General features: G+C 39.0%; 1 protein-coding gene across 3 annotated transcripts in view; it reads left to right on the forward strand.

Moving 5' to 3' along the window:
- The first annotated feature begins 238 nt into the window (after window positions 1–238).
- dync1li2 (dynein, cytoplasmic 1, light intermediate chain 2) overlaps window positions 239–20,013 on the forward strand; it is a 76,882-nt gene continuing 57,107 nt past the window's right edge. For all 3 annotated transcript variants that reach the window (XM_051932155.1, XM_028809626.2, XM_028809627.2), the window contains exons 1-4: window positions 239–380; window positions 1,066–1,139; window positions 2,071–2,187; window positions 4,001–4,231. In XM_051932155.1, coding sequence (XP_051788115.1) covers window positions 286–380; window positions 1,066–1,139; window positions 2,071–2,187; window positions 4,001–4,231 — 517 coding nt within the window. In that variant the 5' untranslated portion in view covers window positions 239–285. The remainder of the gene's footprint in view (window positions 381–1,065; window positions 1,140–2,070; window positions 2,188–4,000; window positions 4,232–20,013) is intronic.

A 20,013-nucleotide genomic window follows, 5' to 3' on the forward strand; every position in this document is an offset into this window, starting at 1 on the left:
GAGGCTGTGAAGAACCAGGGCGGCTGCCCTAGCCGATGACATCATACTCCAGAAGGGGAGACCGCGTGAAGTGGAATAGTCGTCTATGGCACTGCCCGATTTAACGAGGAACAATTTCATGCGTTTTGCACTCTACTCTTTTAAGTACTGTTTTATCAGCTTTTGAGCCAGTATTCTATTTTTTCGCTCTGTAAGGGCGGCAACGCCCGTTGCGTGGTCCCCTCCAGCTCAGGCGGGGTCCTGAAGCGCTCAGGTGATGCTTCTCTTTGTGGCAGTAGGAACAAGATGGCTCCCGTGCTGGAGAAGAAGCTCCTGGGCACCGGTGGGGCTATTGACACCTTAGACAACAGCAACGAAGACGAAGAAGGACAAAATCTATGGCAAGTTTACAGTTTTATTTAGAAGCAAATTGCAAACTCCACCTCGAAACGTGGAATGGCCAATGAAGGATGTATCTGCTTTGTCACTCCCATGTGTAACCAATCTTAAAAACGCCGGCCGGAATCAAGCAAAGAATCGATGCAGAGTTCCTGTTGATGCATGCAATAAAAGAAGTAGATTTTTTTTTATTTCAGTTTCTAGCATATTTTAATAAAATTTATAAGAAAGCTTGGCTGCACTGTTCTCTTCGTTTGGCTCTGCCTTCTGCCAACGAGGCAAGGGCGTTAGTTTTTCTTTATGCTGTTGTTATACTTATTCTTTTTGTTGTTTATTAAAATAAAGCATTCTGTATTATTTAAAACAAAAACGTCATCCTGCTAAACGTGTCTTTAATGTACGGAGGCTGTGCGTAAACGCACCTTAAGCTGTCAAAACTGCCTTTGCTTTAGAACTGGCAAGTTTGTTATTGTTTTGACAGCTAACACGGCATCAGCTCGCCCAGCCAGGGAGGAAAAATCGGGACCTGGCTTTGGAGCGATCTGAAACTCTCACTAAGGGCATTTCTATATTTCGCTTCAGAATGTTCCCAGTTCTTTTCAGTTGGCCTTAAAACGACATCGGCTTAGCATACAGAGCGGTGCCAATCAATACTGAATTCTGAACGGGATGTTATTGATGTTGCAGGTCCTCTATTCTGAGTGAAGTGTCCACCAGGTCGAGGTCGAAGTTGCCGTCCGGGAAGAATATTCTTGTTTTTGGTAAGTCAAGTTGATGTCAGAATGATTAAACGTTATTTTATTGACGGGTTAAACTTGATAATTTCCTGTGTAGCTAAGTTGTAGCATAGTCTGTACACCCGCAGATTAAAAGGACACAAAAAAGCAAGATGTATTTTTTGCAGTAATAATTTCTGATTGGAACAGTGGCTTTACGAAAGTGATATGTTTAAGGGTGTTTTGAGAGCAGAATATAAAGACACTGAGCAGATGTACAAAACTTAAATAAAAAAGTATTTAAATTTTTCATTTTAAACTAATGTCAATTTTGTTATTTCTCAAGGTGAACATTTTTTTTTTTGCATTTAAACCAAACCATCGCCCTTAAAATTGTGATATTTACTCCTATGTTAAATCCTGCCTGGCCATGAACAATTATTTCTTGTGCTGCCGAGAACAACAATGACATTTATTTCTACAGCATGTTTTCTTAAACAGGGTGTAGCCCAAAGTGCTTGACAAGATGTTAATGAAATAGTTTCAATAAACGACCCCCACCCCCTAAAAAATTGGATAAGAGTAATAATGGATACTTAATATTTGGTGAATATTTCTCACCACTCTACACTTTAATCTGTGTTTAGGAAGTGTTTTCTGTGTGACTCATTCTCTGTCTTTAGATGCTATTTGACTCACTTCCCCATTTTTGATATATTTTGACTATTTTTGAAGTTTCATATAAATACTGTTATCTGTTTTATAAATCTGTGTATAACTGTGCACATACTGTATGTAATGCAGCTCAAGAATGGTAGCAGTTTTTTTATTTGAATTTATAAAGGTCATGGGTAATGCTGTTTAAAATAGCAATTGGTTGAATTTCTACACCAATTTGTACTTTATAGCTCTTGCATTACAAAGCTTCATCATAGGTTATTTTTATTTATGCATTTTGCTTTTTTTTTTCTTGCAGGAGAAGATGGCTCAGGAAAAACTACAATTATGGCAAAGTTGCAAGGAGCCGAACACAATAAAAAAGGGAGGGGACTGGAGTATTTGTATTTAAGTGTACATGATGAAGACCGAGATGGTAAGTTGCTTTAGTTCTTCAAGGGGGCTTTTTTCAGTTTTGCTTTGTTAAAGCAAAAAATTGTTACAGGTTTCACAGTAACTAACTTCTTAAGAAGTCTTGAGTTTGTCTCCTGCAGAGTTTGTCTCCTGCAGAACATGTTTTCTTTTAATTAGGTTTTTGATTTAACCCTTTTTAGGATTTTTTTGAGGCCTCTGTTTCAGATTCTGCACCATTACTCCCCTTTGATTCACTTGGAAAAATAAAAAAACTCTGCACATATATAGTTTTACAGTTTTTATTTATTTTATTTAAACTTTAGAGAGTAATACGTTTTGCTCTTTTTATTAGGTATTTTTATTTAATAAATATCAGTACATGGAAATATTAACATAAATTCAACTAAGCTGTGCTTCAACCTAAAAGGCATATTTAATGCAGTGAGAAAGCTTGGTTTTCTAGACTAAGTGGATCATTTTCTGCTCAGGTGAACTACTTATACTTTATGTACAAACACATGGTCTCCCTGCTCCCAGAAGTTTAGCAAATGAAATACTGTTCTGACATTTCTCGTTATTTCTCTTGTATTCTCATACAGCTAAACCTCTGTTTAATTAATAAAAAAAATCATACAGTGCTTTTAAGTTTAACCAAATTACTGGGGAACTCTGCTATATCAGTACACTAGCATTCAGTGTTTATGGCAATACACTAGCATTTGATTGTGGACCAGGGAAGGTGGGGAGTACCCTTGTGAATCTTAATAACTTTTGATCGAAGAGCAGATTCCCCTGTGAAACTTTAAAAGCCATGAGTACTGTATTGTGACTGAGAAACTGGACATTAGACCACAAGGGTGTGGATCCAGCTTCCCCTATCACTGTTAGCTAGTCACTCAACCTGCCTCTTTCAACTATTAATTAAAAAAAAAAAAAAAAAAAAAAAAAAAATCAAAATGTTTTTGCTAAGTGCCTAATATAGCCATTGATTCAGCTATATTAGACATTTTTAGTGGACAATGACAAGACGGGTAAAAGCACTTTAAGGTAATAAAAAGTATTGTTGGTGAAGTTGACTTTCATAAATATATTTTCAGTATCACTTAGTTAATTTTATGTTGGTTTGGGAACAAAGCCTAGCCATTCTTGCTGTACTTGGTTTGCATAGAATCTACAAACTCCAGTGAAAAATATAACTTCAGTTAAGCAAAAAATAAGGAACACTCCTCAAAATGTGTCGTATTGGTCACTGGATGTGGTCTATGTCTTATAACCAGCTATCCGTTTTACATGGATAAACAACCATTAAATTGCTGGGCTGCCTTTTTATTTATTTATTTATTTATATATATATATAAGGGCCTCCATAACCAAGTTTTACAGAATAAACTATGAGAGAAACCTGTAAAGATGCAGGTATCCTTATAACTTTGCAATCCATAGTAGAGTTGCTGTGAGAATCCCTTTGACTGTTGGCTTGTATGTTTACATGTGTGAAATTGCTTACTTGCATGCATCATATCACCACTCCGAGGCTCCAGAGATTTATTCTACTGTTTTACCTTGCTTTTTTATATATTGATGTGTTTTACAGGTTGTTTTTCTTTCTTAATAAAACACTTTGAAATGGTTGAAAAATATTTTGGAGAATATCAATCGCATAATGCAAGTTATGTTTCAATGTTCTCTACTGACAGAAGTCATTGACTTGTCTGCTTTATAGGATTGTCTTGGGTGTGCAAGACAGGAAAAAGTAAAGCATACTTTTTTGGTAATGTTTCTATTTTTTATATAAAGATTTGAATTATCAGCTCTTTTCCTTATCATTTAAACAGATCAGACAAGATGCAATGTATGGATTCTGGATGGAGACTTGTACCACAAAGGCCTTCTGAAGTTTGCTGTTTCTGCAGAGTCGCTGAAAGACACCCTGACTGTGTTTGTTGCAGACATGTCAAGACCATGGTCTATTATGGAGTCGTTGCAAAAATGGGCTAGTGTTCTCCGTGATCACATTGATAAGTTGAAAATTCCACCAGAGGAGATGAGGGAAATGGAGCAGAAATGTAAGTAAATTTCATATATCTTTATTATATATGCAAAAATTAAGGTTTCATTGAAATACTTCAAAGATTTTTTGGATGAATGGGTAAACCTTTAAAGATGTATTTTACATATTAAAAGTTATCTTTTAATAAGTTCTTCTTAAATTCATTTTGTAGCTGGTGAAGTTAATATACCCAAAGTATTTCTTACTATATACTGTACAAGTGTAGTGTGTGCCTTTGTAGAACTTGTATCTCAGCAGAGTAGCGGGCTGCGTGGAAATGATTCTTTTTCTTAATTTTAATATCTGTCCATGTTGTAAAGGTTTCTTCACCCTAATTAAGCACTGTACCAACTTCAGCCCAGCCAGCTTCTGTCTGCTGCACAAAAATTATGCTTTGTGCTACAAGTATTAAGTCACTTATCCATTGTATTTAAATTAAATAATATCTCTGCCAGTGTCCTTTTCTTATGGTTGTACATCCTGAACAATAACATGTACTCTTTATATTTTTTAACTTTCTTGTCAGTGTCATGATTTTTGTAAGATATAATATTATAGTCATTAGAGAGCGGAGCATAATGATTTCATATCCATCAGTGTAGACAAACTGCAATAAAGGAAAATAACTGCCCCATCTGTTTTTCATTTATTATTTTAAAGGGGTTTTAAATTGCAATTTTGAGAGCCTTTTTAAAGGAAGAGATACTGTATTCTGCCTCATGCCACAGTGTAATGCTAGTCTACAGTAAGTGTAATGTATGGTGTGACAGAAGTGGGTCCTGCTGTCTAAGTATTGTGATGCCTAAAATGTTGAGCTGTAGTTTAAAATCAAATACAAATTAATTCGTTTCAGGAGGCTGTTTGAACTCTGAATTGTCCAAATCAGTTTTCTCCATTAGAAGTAACAGAAAGTTGATTAATCCATTCCCGGACCACTACCCATTTCAATAAACTTGGCAAATACACGTAATGTAACATAAAAATGCCCTAAATAATAAATTAAAACGTGAAAACAATAATAAATTCTGTGTAATAATGAAAATTGCATATACTTTTTTTATATATTATATAAATATAACCAACCACACCAAAAATAAAATGAAAAAAAAAAAACACTGAAAACACACATGCGTAAAACAAGAGATGCTTTCACAGTGAGAGCAAGAGACAACTTGGGCACACAACAGATGACATTTACGCTCTCTCCGTAAGCACCATCTGTTGCTGCATTTTTCACTGTGTATGCAGGACTAACGTAGAAGCATCGTTTGAAATTCTGATCAAATTTCTCTTTGAATTTAGCATTTGAAGTTAGAATTGTTCGAGTTACGAGGCACCACTGTAAATCAGTTATATATGGAGGCTAGGAGAAGAAGAAAATGTATTTGTTTTTGAATGCAACTTACCAAATTTTATTCCTTAGCCACCCACAGCACTTAAAAACCCCACAGGATTACTGTGGGTAAGGAGGTCTCTGCCGTATGGTTTCCTATGTAACTTTTCAAAACGTGCCTCCAAAAGTTATTTATTTTTTTAATATGTTTCATAATGTTTAGAATAGTCTGTTCAGATCTTTAAAAAAAATTAAATAAAATGGAAGAAAAAAATTTGCAAAGTGTATGAGAACTAGAGTTATGGAGCCCTGTAGGTAATGAGCAAAAAAAAATTAATCCATTCAGATGAATTATTATTATTATTTTTTTCCTTGTCTCTTTATTTCAGTAGTACAGAGCCCCGTTCTATATGTAATTCGTTTGAACAGACTATTGTTATTTTTAACTCTTGTGGTCCACTTCTTATTATACTGCCCATTACGGTTTTACTGGCAAACAGTCCAGTGAACCGTAGAGTGTGTGTTAAAATCAGTGAACTGGAAGAGGTATGTAATTGGAACACCACTGCAGTTGAAATGATCCTTTTGAAGAGTCTTAAAATGAGTTTCAAATGCAGAAGAAGTTATGAGAATGGATTTATGGAATTTTCTCCAAGAACATGATATTTCAGAGTCAGTGGTGGAAAAGTTAATAGAAGAAAAGATAAGTTTAAAATTTAGATAATGATGGCACTGAACAGAGTAGAATAGATTATAGAATAGAATAATATTGGCTGGCTATACTCCTCCGATTCCGCTTTACTAATTTGCATACAGGGAAAATAAATAGCTACTGAAATAAGGGTAAAAAAAAAAAAAAAAAAAAAAAAATAATCTGTTTGAACAAGTCACATAATTCGTTTGAATGGATTTTTTTTGCATGTTTTTGCCTGACACCTACAGGGCTCCTCATTGGGTTGTTAAAAGTATTGCAATATCCTTTTTTAACATTTACAATTGCTTTGATACTCATTTTTCATGGTATCAATTCTACAGCCTTCATTTTTGAATGCACTTCAGGTTCAGATTCGCAATGGCTTGCATTGCAGCCCCTTTTCCACCCTCTCAAAGTTGGTAATATGGCAATTTCAGTGGCTTTGGGACCTTCAGTGTGCTTAATTGACAAAGTGGGCATCCAGAGTGGTGTTTGGAATTACATCAGCCTTGTGGCAAATGGGGACAGAAAATCACACAATAACATGCAAGCCTACTGCAAGATTTGACACAGCACAATATAAACTAAAGGGCCTAACAAACTCAGTTTAGTCAAGCTCTTAAATGTAGTAATGGATGAAGCTCATATGGAACTGGGAGGGGGTCCACTGTTAGTAGTGAATTATTTCGGCATGTTCACAATCCTAGTCTGTTTGCTTTGTGCTGAAGCAGGAGATAGATTGGCTTGTTCAAATCTCTAGTAAATTTGGTTGTTTTTCAGATAGCAAGCTTTCACATGAAACAGACACTTCACAGGTGTGTTGTGGACTTCACTCATTGGGCAGAAATAAGTATTTTGTGGTTAAAAACCATTATGAAGTGTCGGCAAGGGCTGTGTTTGTCACAGTTGCATTTGCAATAATCAGAGTTTGTTAACCAAACACAACTCTCTGAGTAGAATGCCTATCATCTGAGAAGTAGAAGTGCATAGAAATTAAGCACCACGTATAGTGCTACTGAAAAGACATGTTTCATGTGCACGACTCTACGGAACAAGGCAATCTCTGTTGAGGGCATACAGTGATCTGCTTTACTGTCATTTAGATAGTAAACGTATCAAGCGGGTTTCATTTCATTATATGATGTTGCATATTTACTCTCCAGTAGTCTGCTATATGAAAGCAAATGCTGTTTAGTTTATCTTAAATCACGATTACTGTCTTTGGGCATGTAACCTATAATAAGTTTAATTTTAGAATGTTGATTAACATTTACTATTGTGTTAAAGGTAATATCGTTTCTTGCCTCCTCTGTATGTTGTTATTTTTATTATTTTGTACTTTTTACTTTTACTTATTTTTAACATGGTAAACTTCTATCCAATTGTGAGACAGATAGGGAGGCTGAGAGTCTGAATCAAATACTAAACTTTCCCTGATTTAGTAGTTCTTGTGCAAGCTGTTTTATGCCATTTGTGTTATGTTTGTTTTAATTTTTACAATTATTTTCTGTTAGGGCAGTTCCTTGTTTGTTTATATTCATTCCTAACACAAACCATTCCAGGATTCCCTTGGTACCACATGAGACCACCACTTCTTGAACTCTTTTAGGGCTTATTTTTTTTTTGTTTCTTTTCTCCCAGGGCTGAATATTTTTCCAAAAACTAACTTTTTTTTAAAAAAAAGATCACAAAGCAATGGTTTAACATATCAAATCAACAAAAAATATTTACTTTTGACAAATGTTACTGTCTTGCATGTTGTGTGAGCCTGCATACTATATGATTTCACAGACATATCACATACATGTTACACAGCAAAGTCCTGCAAAGTATGATATTGCTCAAAGCAGCCAATTTCATGCATTGCCACATTGTACTGCTTACAATATGTGTTGCACTGGTGCCTCCTTTTCAATTGTCTGTTGCTGCACTTTCTCACATGTATTGTTAGTGTGTACTGTGGAGAGACAAGTCACCCATTTGACATTGTGCCGTGCTATGCCACTGCCATCAAGATTTCCACCCGCATGAAAGCTGTATTGTCACCACTTTTCATCTTCAGCCTGTCTGGCTTCAACTGTGAAGGCCTGTGTCTCCTGTTCACCCTCACTGTGCCACAAGCTCCAATTCCCCTGCTCTGTAGCTCCATGAACAATTCTGGGCATGTATAAAAATTGTCCATGTACTAGTGCTGGGCGGTATACCGGTTCATACCAAAAACCGTTTTTTATTTTTGTTATGAGATGGATTTTTCTTATACCGGAACACCAGTTTAGATAGTCTAAACAACATTCAGAACGTGGCGTAGCGGGAAACTGTTTAAGGGGGGGACCTTTTTCACTGCTGCACCGCTAAACAGGCATGCAATGGAGAACATGCATTACTGGAGGTACTGAGTGGTGAAAATGGACAGAGAACATTCCTAAACGGAAGCTGTAGCAGACGATAAAGTTGAACATGATGACACAGAAGACCTTTTGACAAAAAAAGGCGCCGTGTCTGTTGTCTGAAGATACAGTACTTTGGTTTTAAAAGGTCGGATGTGGACCATTATGTTCAAATGTGTGAATACTGTTTCTATACTACTGGATAATACTGCAAGCCAAGTTGTACTTGTTTTATTTGTTTTTTTTCAATACTGTATAATGTATCTGGTTACTGTGTAATAGTGTGATGATGCCGGCTCCCTACAGACTCCCTCTTCCCACATGGGAGTCTGTTGAACCAACACCGTTGATAGTTATGACCGAGATGAGCTGAGAAATCTCATTGAAGCCAGGGGATGGTGGAAAGTGCTCAAGTGCTTTTGTTAAAAACAGTCAAAGTAAAACCAAAAGTGTCCATTATGTAGTGTTCAGAAAAATACAGTACCCAAATAAATAGCAAATCCATAAAACCAGTGAAATGTGGAAATAAAACACATAATAAATAAATCCGTTAAAATAGAGGTTAAAATGCAGTCTCTCTCCTCGCCCGATTGCAGCACACCACCTTCTGTCTCCATGGCTCACCCTTCACGGCGTTGCTGGCGGATCCTTTGCAGCACAAACTGCTTTCTGCTAGCCCCTGTCTTGCTTGCCGCCACACTGTGCAGCCAGACCGTCCGAGGTCGGCACACCTCCCGTCTTCCTTCGCACTCACTCAGATCCATTGGGAGGTCTTACATTTCGCTTGCCCCACTCTACACACTTAGTCAGTGGGGTGAACCAGCCCCTAGATCGCCTCAGCCTGCACTCCCTCACGGAGCCCCAGCTCGTGCTACCTTAACCTTCCTGGTGTCTGAATCGTCTCCCATGACTGCCCTTTCCCTTCTTTAACCTCCTTGTGTTCTATCTTTTCTTTTTTTCCTTCCCCCTATCCTGCCAGTCCATAAATATACGTCTCCGTGGGCGGAGCGCCTTATTCACATGCCACAATAAGCCGATCAAGCAATTGAGAACGATCAGGTGCGACTCGCCCCAATCACCTCATCCCCGCAGTCATGCAATCGCGCCCACGGAGACGGACACAGCGAACTGGATTTATAAACTGACCCTTTTTTTTTTTTTTGAAGCCGTGGACCCACTATACCACAAATAGTATTATAAATGCAAGTTGCAGTTTTATTATTTATGTATATGGTTTGTTTGAAGCATGGTCCATATTAATGCAATTTGCCTTAATGACGGTTCAGTTGATAAAGATGTCATCACCAAGTTGCACTTGTTTTATTTTACTTTATTTTGGTGAACACTGTGTAATGTGGAAGTTGCACTATTATTTATTTTATTGTTATTATTTGTTTAAATATTATGCAGTTTAGTGATGGTAAAGTTGTTTAAAAAGTCACTTTAACGTGTCCGTGGACACTTGTTGTTAACATTAACAGAAAGTGTAGTTGGTTTTCAAAAAATATGTACTATTTATTCCTTTTCTAAGACATGTTCAGTGCAATACAACTTTTGACAAGCATCTCTGGATATTTTACTGAGTCTAAATGCTTCTTTGGATGGTTGACAATATGTTGTCAAATTTTTAGTTTAAGTTGTTTGCACAATTTGTTCAATTAAAAGGCTCTATATTTTGACTGCAACTGTCATGCAATGTGATTCCTTCTCTTCATTAGTGCCCCCATCCTTGAAAACTATCACGTTATGGGGCCATGCTAACCTGTATTAATACTTATGTGCACATTAAAATGTTTTTTTTGTACAATGTACAATTCTCATGACAGTGGAATAGGTTATTCTTAGTTATTACTCAGTAGTAATTGCAGTGGAAAATGTGGTTAACTCATGCATGGGAAAAAAATACCATTTAATACCGTGAAACCGGTACAATTTTGAAAAATACCATGATATAGAATTTTGGTCATACCGCCCAGCACTACCATGTACACAACATGACCCAAATGTTCATAGCCCTGAGGCAGCTCCAGCACAACCTGACTTGTCAAGGGACAGCTCTCTTTGAAAGAAATACTTTCCTGTAAATGTGATTACTTTCAGGCAGAAACCAGTGTTTGCTACTGCCAGTACAAAATCCTTTATGCCATACTTTGTGGGCTTGTCTGGGATATATTGGCGTCCCTTGTATTTTATCATAGATTCATCCACAGACAAATCACGGCCAGGCTGATAAAATTGTTTATATGTTGGTTCCACAATATCAAGCAGGGGCTGAACTTTATACATGGGGTTATAGCCTGGCTCACCCCTTGGGATTTGCTTCTGGTTATCACAGAAGTGAATAAAACTTTGCAGGAGCACGTACCTATCACGTGGCATAACCTGTCCAAAGCCACCAGGGGACAAAGCATGTTTGGACCAATGCTCCCTGAAGTTATATCGCCAGTCTAGTCCCATCTCTATTTGTAATACCACAAAGCCCTTCATCTCCATCTTTTGTTGTAGGTTTCCACTTTGAAAAACGAGAATTGCTCTGCATACCTGTTTGTCTCGTCTGACAATAGCTGAAAAGCAGCATCAAGAGAGAACAGCCTGAAGAAGTCCAGCGGCTGGTAATCTGTCGTGTCCAACAGCAAGCCATGCTGTCTTGTGAAGTCCGGTAGCCAGTTTGGCTCCCACAGATCAAAGTCTGGGTATTCCTCCCACACAAACTTTTCCATAGGTGCATCGGCTGCACGAATGTGCTCAGCTGGCAGCCGATCATCTGGGGCGGCATCGGCTGGTGTCCGATCAGCTGATGCCAGTTCCTCACTCTCATGCTCGATCTCCTGATCACTGTCAACAAAATCTAGATTCTGAAAAATCAGAGTCCAACTCAGCAATAATGTGCAAAACATCGTCTGCTGAGTATTTTGTTTTCTGCACTCGCTTCGCTCCCTCGTGAAATGTCGATGCCATCTTGCCTTTGTTTACATTTCGTAACTCACGCACATGCAAGGATTAGATGCTGAGTCAATGAGTCAAACATTCCTCCAAGCAGAGAGGGAATGCCTGTGATGTAACAGTGAGTTTTGTCACCATTAACAGCTGATTGTCGCCCTCTATCCCTGGATGTCGACTTTTGTCGACATGCGCCCTCAACCCTTCCTGTCGACAAAAGTCGACATCCGCCCTAAAAGAGTTAAGGGGTTTCTAGTTGTTTTGGTCCACATCAGAGTTCCATTGCTGTGTTTACATCTACCTAAATGAACCTACGGGTGGAAATTGCTCCAGAGTTCACAGCAACTCCTCCAAATTAACTAGGTGTGAAAACACTTATTAACAATATTAGCATGTTTACATTTTCTGTACTTCGATGTTCTTAATTAGCAAGCAAAATAATATTTTGGTTAGTGGTCTTTTTGGCTAGCATTATTTCTATAAGCCATGGCCAATGCATCAAGCCTTGGGAGGAAATGGACAGTTGGAAGCTACAGATGGAACCTGATAATCAACTACAGGTAGAAGTCTGTTACAAAGAATATCTTTACAACGAAATTTTCATTACAACGAAGTATTTTTATGGTACGGACAGTTTCCCCATATGACACCAGTCTATAGAAATCTCGTTACTATGAAGTCCATTCAGCAGATACTTTCATTACAACGAAGTGCACAAAAGACTTTGAAATGCCTGATTGAATCATCCACAGAGCAGTTAGTTCTGTGGCTGCAGCTCAGTTGTGCACAATGATCCCCAAACAGAAACACTGTCATTTTTTTTCTTTCTTCGAACTTTCCTCGTACTGTTTTTTTTTTTTTTTTGCCTTTTTTGTTTCCTGCGGTTTTCAGTGATACCTTTTGCTTATTGCTCGTCAACATTTGAAAAACATCCATTGGAATTTAATTATTGTCACTCATCTATAGAAATGGCAGACATGGAAAAAAACGATAACAGTTCATATTAGAAAAAAAAAACGAACTTTTTGCAGCTCTCGATTGTGGCAAAAAGAAAAAAGATGTTGCCAGTGAATTCGGAATTTCACTATAGATATCGACGCTGTCAACTTTCTTGAAAGACAGCAAAAAAAGCAGAAAAATCTCGGGTTGCAAACGTATGAACGGCTGCATTTGAAGACGTCGAAAAAGCCGTTTTTATGTGGTTCAGTGATTCTTGTTCAAGAAACATTCCTATTAATGCGGCACTCATTCAAGGTAAATGTGAGGTTTGTAAACTCTTTTGGGACCTCCCACAACTGGACAGCAAGCCGAAGAGCGTCCTGAAGTGCGATCTCCGCTTCTGTACGGGGCAATAGCAGATATGCTGCGTCTCTCCGCCAAAATAAACAGTGTCATGCTTGGGTCTCAGATTTGCACAGAAACACAGAAGATTGTAGAGACAGGAACTTTATTCAAACACTGCAAACAAACATGTCTCTTTTTCAAAAGTTTAAACGTGCTCCTTGACAAGAATGTTATGACAAATCCGTCTCACAATTAAGAGAGTGCAAACATACCTTCCTCTTCAAAGGTGTGTGCGTCAGGAGCAAGGAAGGACAGAGATAAAGGCAAACAAACAATCCGCAACTGACAGGTGCTTTTGGACTTTTAAGTCTGTGAAGTACCGCGCAGATCACGCGATAGATCAGTCGCTAGGAAGCAATGTGAAGGTAGTCTTTCAACGTCTTTTTTTAACCTGTAGGGGTGTGATCGGCCACCCAGCTCACAACAGAAAAGATCTCGAGGGGTGATGCAAGGTTAGGAGCACATAAATTGTAAATGCAGATACTGTAACAGGATTACTTGATCACTGACCTGGCCACGACTCTGCCTGACTGCTGTGTTTGTGAATAGCAGAGTGGCAGATCTCGCTACAATAAATAACTGTGCCGCTCGTGTTTCAAACTGAATAAAGCTGTTTTTGCTAAAGTACTGAGACTAAGCCTCGTGCTTTGGAATGCTAGACAGGGAGTTATAGCGCGACCCTGATCTTTTATGATTTGCTTCTGTGGCGCTTCATTGCAGCGCTGTGTGCCTCCTATTGCCCTGCCCCAGCAACGGACAAACAATCTTCCACAGACGCTGCAATCACACTTCAGGACGCACTTTAGCGTGTCGTTCCTGTTGGGTGGGGAGTGGGGGGTTTGGTCTCAAAAGAGTTCAGATACCTCACAATATGAAGAAGAAATAATGATTCAGCTCCTGATTGATAACTGTGCAGCCCACAATATGCTTCCACATTTAGATAATGTTCGCGTTGAATTCCTCCCACCCAATTACACGGCAGCGCTTCAGCCATTGGTTTTGGGCATCATTCGCACCCTGAAAGTGTATTATCGCAAGGAAATGCTGAGAAAAATTCTCTTCAGCATAACTTGTAGGCAGGAGGAGATTAAAATTAACACGAAAGAAGCAAACGCCTGGATACAAGTTAAAGAAATCACTATAGTAACAAATACAGAATCTCATTACAACAAAATTTTTATTACAACGAAATATTTTTAGGTCCCTGTGAGTTCGTTGTAATGGAATTTTACCTGTATATGAATTTTGCATCTGCTCAAGCAGAGAATGGAACATGCATAGGTGTTTAAATATTTTATAGGGAGAGAAGGGAACAGGGGCGGCACGGTGGCGCAGTGGGTAGCGCTGCTGCCTCGCAGTTGGGAGACCTGGGGTCCCGGGTTCGCTTCCCGGGTCCTCCCTGCGTGGAGTTTGCATGTTCTCCCCGTGTCTGCGTGGGTTTCCTCCGGGCGCTCCGGTTTCCTCCCACAGTCCAAAGACATGCAGGTTAGGTGGATTGGCGATTCTAAATTGTCCCTAGTGTGTGTTTGGTGTGTGGGTGTGTTTGTGTGTGTCCTGCGGTGGGTTGGCACCCTGCCCTGGATTGGTTCCCTGCCTTGTGCCCTGTGTTGGCTGGGATTGGCTCCAGCAGACCCCCGTGACCCTGTGTTCGGATTCAGCGGGTTGGAAGATGGATGGATGGAGAAGGGAACAGGGATTTCTGTCTAGCAATAGTTGGGGGATCTGCACACACGGTTTGTACCTGGGTCGTTGCTGTACCTTGTTCAGAAGCCAGCTGTGAATTGGGACTTTGCTTGATGGAAAGCACACTCCTGCACACCCCAGCTCTAACTCATACTGATCCCATTGTAGCATCACCAGTGTAAAGGAAAACTTGTGTACCCGGAGAAAGAATCACTCAGACACGGGGACAATATGCATATTCCTTACAGGTAATTATTGTGCTAAGATTAAAAACAAGGACACTGGCTCTGTCAAGCTGTAATGCTAAGCACTGTAACAGCATGCTCCACTTACAGTTTGAACTGTTAGGATAATAAATAGTGTTTATCAGCAGTCAATAGAGGCAGTGTTTTGAGAGAAAGGAAGAGACCAGCATTTAAATAGATTTTCTTTCAAGTGTTGTGTTCTTTGCTTCCACTGTCTTTATAAATACTTGAGTGCTTGTTTCAAGCCTCATGGCTTGTGATGGTTTACTGTTAGTGGGGGGTGGAAGAACTGTATCCACTTTATCTTATCTGTCAGCATTTTGTTTTTATGTTTGTAAAAAGCTGCCCAACTTTGTGTTTTCGTTGTGATCAAACCACAGGCCCTAGCAGCATTTGTGTTTTGTACACACAGTTTTCTTTAAACAAATTCTGTGTTTTGCAGGCACCATGAGATTAGGGTCAGGTAGCTTTAAAGTAATTTGTGTATAGTATACAGTAATTAGTCCTGAACAGCTTAAGCAGTGACATTAAGTTTGTTTTTATTTAAGCTTTGTCACTAAAAATGATGTGCCTCTGTATGTATGACTGTAAAGAGTTGCAGGTAACTTTACTTTTAGCTCCATTCAGCTACTTCACCTTGGCCTTGCTGATGAACAGAAGGTGTGCTGATGTCAGTCTTTTCTGGATTTTGGTTGCCAAGCTTTTATTTTTACATTAATGTACAATTTTAAGAGTCTGAAGCTCTTGTTCCTAAAACAGTTTTCTGGTAGTTGCTAAAGCTGGCTGTACATTACTTGACATCTAGTCAGAGGGGATATCAAACCTGAATAAAGCAGATGCTGGATCTCCTCAGTTTCCTTGTGTTAGAAATACAATTAGGAATCGTAGGGGTGGACATATTACACAACTCTGACAGCTTTTCAGCAGAGTTTTAAATTTCCAAAGTATCATAACCTTGCTCCGAGTTGACAACCAGTTAACATGCTGCTTGACCATGCCAGACTTTCTAGATATGAGTTCAGCCATAGTCTCAGCCCCTTTTATTTTTCCTTTTCCATTCTTTTGTGATACGATAAATAAGTGACTTCAAACGGTTGAGGCTCTATTCTATTTGCACAGTCCAGAACACCTGCACCTCTCCTTATTCCTCATGGCTGCCTTGTTTTTATACTTGTGAGCACCCATTGGTTGTCGCCTCTTGGACACATAGGAACAACTCTTATAACTTAAGACAAACTCAAACCTGTTTTATTTAGTGAGGGTGAATCTGAAACTGGTCTTGGCTGAGTTGCTAGGGATGTCAAACTGCATGACTGGCAGTCATAGGAGCACACTGTGACTGCCCTGAACTTTCTAAAATTTATGTAAGTGGTTTCTCTGACTGAATTGGGCGAATGGGGTCCCTTGGGTGTTAGTGCTGAGAATATTACTTTAATATGTGTAGGATAATTTACAAAAATTTTAAATCTGGTTAAGTTTGTAGGAGAAATGGCATGTATGCTTCGGTCACAAAGCAATTAAAATAATTACATGTGCAGACTGTGCATTGAGGCAAAAAAAAGCATGTGAAGAAGATATTAAGTTACATAGCACAGTTATGTTGAGTACTAGTTAAGCAAGGTTTTTCCTCAACTGTTTAGTGGACTTGTGAGATATCATCCAGACAAACGTGTACAGGTTGAATCTCCATACTGCCAAAAAAAGTACAGGTATAGATTAAGATGACATGACAGTTGTATTTAAAATTGTTAAATGATTTAAAAAGTTTAATTCTAGCTGTTACAGGTTTGATACCCACCATATCTGCAAAGTTAACTAATTGTCTAGAACACAAGGTCACAAATTAAAACTGTCAAAAATAAAGTGGACCTTGCATATTCACTGCACATTTCAAAAAATGAATGATCCTGGAATGTTCGCTCAGGTCTACAATTGTTTATCGAACAGCTGTTTATTGTACAATGCGTAAAACAGTGTTTTTTTTTTTTGAGTAGTCAAGTGTTACTCCCACATTACAGAGGTGTAACTGTTGTTTCCCAGTGTTTACAGTATGTGAGGGAGAAAGGGAGAGAAATTAGCACTGTGCCCTTTAATAGATTAGTGCCTCATGATTTTCGTCTCTAGTATCCGTGTGTGAACCACTGAGGCCCCATCAGCATTTTCTGGCAGGAAGCACTGCGACAACTGGTAAACATATTCAGTAGATATTGTTGTTGTTTTTTTTTTTATATAAACATTCTTGCAGTCTTGTGATGAGTGGAAATTCATCTTCTTTAGTACCCTATATTGGTCAACATGGAAACTAAAGGGAGAAGATTATATTGTAAGCCATGTATTGGAGCATAGAAACTATTTGGCTTTGCAAACTTTGTGCCTTGGAGACAGAGGAGAATGAAATGGTAATAAGCAACTACCAGTACTGTACCATGAACAGTGATGGCTCCAACTGGAGTAGAAATAAGCAAGGTAATGCTGCTTGTTGTAAATCTTTAGACTGCATGGTCTTAATTTGCATTTTGCTTTTAAGTAAAAGCCTTGTATCTAAATTCTTTATTGCCTTCAGCAATTCCAATCACAAATTTAAGTGGTTTTGCTTTAAGTGTACATTTTTTGTACAATCATTGATAAATCTGTGAAACATAAGGAAAGCTAAACTATTTAATTAATTTTATTTGTTGTTTGATTTAATTGAAAACTACTTGAATAGCTTGAAGTATGCTTATCATAAAGACAGTGTTTGCTTAGTCTAAGCAAATAAAATAGTCTAAATGTGCTTTTTGAGCAAATACTCTGTTAAGTGACTGGTATGTACAGCATTGCAGACTCTCCTTATGTAATACAGTTTGAAGATAGGTCAAATGAATGATTGAATGTTGTTGTGCATTCTAGCAGCAGTGCATCTTAAATATACTGGTATTCCCTTCCCCAAAACAAAAATCATTAGTGCTGATATGGAAGACTAAGCCTTGTACGATCTGAAAAGAAAATGGACTTTTTTTTATTTAAATGGATTGCACAGTTCTTGAAGCAGCAAATTCATTTTTGTCATTTTTTTTTAATGACTTTCATTACTAGAAGCTGCTAGGGAAATGATGAGCTTTCGTCTCTATCATGCTTTGGGGTGACTCTTTGCAGCTTTGATGGTGAATTGATTGTGAGCAAACTAAGTGAAAAGCAAAGTACAGTAGACCCCCGCGAAGACACGGTTCAGGGTTCGCGGCCTCAGTCGTTCACGGATTTTTCCTTACAACCTAACTAGTAATTGTTAGCGGAAACCGCAAATATCCTCCGCAATTTTTTATGGCTTTTTTCGTGGCAATGCTGCACTGTAGAGAGAACAGGAAGCAACCGTAGAGGAAAACGTGGCTTGGAATGGTGAAAGTAGCCAATCCGAGAGCGTACTCTATTAGAATTTGAAACTGTAACTCCCAGCAGTCCCTGCAGTGGCTCTGATTGGTCTTCTGCTGAGGGTGCAGGGGCTGTTGGGGTCAAAGGATGTCAGTGCGGCTTTTATAAAGGAGGCCAGTGACCAAAAGAAAAAAAAGTTTTTGTAATTTGTTTCAAGTTCCTGTCTCTCAGCCTGCCTTCTGTTGGGTTACTTATACTTATTCGTTTTGTCCTGGATCGTTTTGTGGTTGGGGTCTGGATTGTCTACCGTCTGCCTGTGTACATAAGGACTGTAAGTGGATTCATTGTCATCCTGCAAAGAAAGGAGCGCTCCTGAATCCGTCCACCCGTCTTCACCATTTCAGGAACTACTGGTAGGACTATCTTTACATTCCCATTCAACATGCGGATCTCTGGACTATCTATCTTCATCATTACATTTCATCTGTTGGTGTTTTTCATGGAATTTACTGTGTCTGTTTTGTTGGTGCTTTGCTGTATTTAATGTATAATCGCCATAAGGGGAACAGGGGTGGTATCGTTGTTTTCATTTGTTTTCATTACATTCTTTATTTGCTGTTTGATTACCGGTTTGCTTTGTTTTTGTCTCGGTTTCTGAGTGAGTGCGGGTCGGGTTAAGGCCTGGTGCATCCCTGGAATCTCCACCATAAAAATAAATAAATCACCGTCTTCTCAATGGTGTGAATCTTAGTGGCACCGGAGCGCTACAGCTTTATTCATTTCTCCTTGCTGCTGATTGACTGTGGCCCTGTGACGCATCTCCAGCTGAGTGTTCTCGTGTTTTCCGTTTTGTTCTTCTTAATCCTTAAACCGCTGCAACAGGCTATAGTCCTTTCCCAGTGCCATTTGCCAGCACATAGGAGCCACTTATATTCGGTGACGTATATTCATTGAATGCTGCAACCGGTTATTGTCGGTTACCAGTGCAATTTACCAGCACGCCGGAGCCGATCAGTCAGTGCCGTACATTCGTTGAGCAGCCAGCTCATGACCACTGCCGGCCCCTGCAGCACTGCAGCCTCACTGTCCCTAGGATTGAGCCACTGCACTAGACTAGCCTGCAGTAATCAGCGTTTACCTCTATGTGCTTGCGTGCAGCCAGTTCAAGTGCAGTTGGCTCTGTGATTTACTGAATTTCATCAATGGCGTCCGTTGCGCCTTGTACATATTGTTCCAATTGGTCTTGGTCTTCTCGGCTCTTTCTCTGTCTTTTCCAAACCTCAAGTCCGCAATCTTGGTGTTACCTTTGACAGTAACCTCTCTTTTGAGAAACAAATAAATTCTGTAGTCAAGAGTTGCTTTTTCCAACTTTGTCTATTAGGTAAGATAAAGCCTTTTTTATCTTCTAGGGATCTTGAGATAGCTACTCATGCGTTTATTTTTTTCTCGCCTCGATTACTGCAACTCGCTGTATTCTGGGATTAACAAATCCTTGATACACAGGTTACAGTTGGTCCAAAATTCTGCTACTCGCTTTCTGGTTGGGGCAAGAAAGCATGACTCTGTCTCTCCTATTTTAGCTTCTTTACACTGGCTGCCTGTCATTTTTCGAATTGATTTTAAAATCCTGCTGCTAGTTTTTAAATCTTTACATGGGCTTGCTCCTGCCTATTTATCTCAACTGTGTGTTTTACATCAGCCATCTAGAGTGCTTAGATCTTCTGGTCAGCTGTCTCTGGTTGTCCCTCGTACCAAGTGTAAAACCAATGGGGACAGGGCTTTTGCAGCTGTCGCACCTCGCCTGTGGAACTCTTTACCTCATCA

Source organism: Erpetoichthys calabaricus, chromosome 9, assembly GCF_900747795.2.
Source record: "Erpetoichthys calabaricus chromosome 9, fErpCal1.3, whole genome shotgun sequence".
Taxonomy (NCBI): Eukaryota; Metazoa; Chordata; class Cladistia; order Polypteriformes; family Polypteridae; genus Erpetoichthys; species Erpetoichthys calabaricus.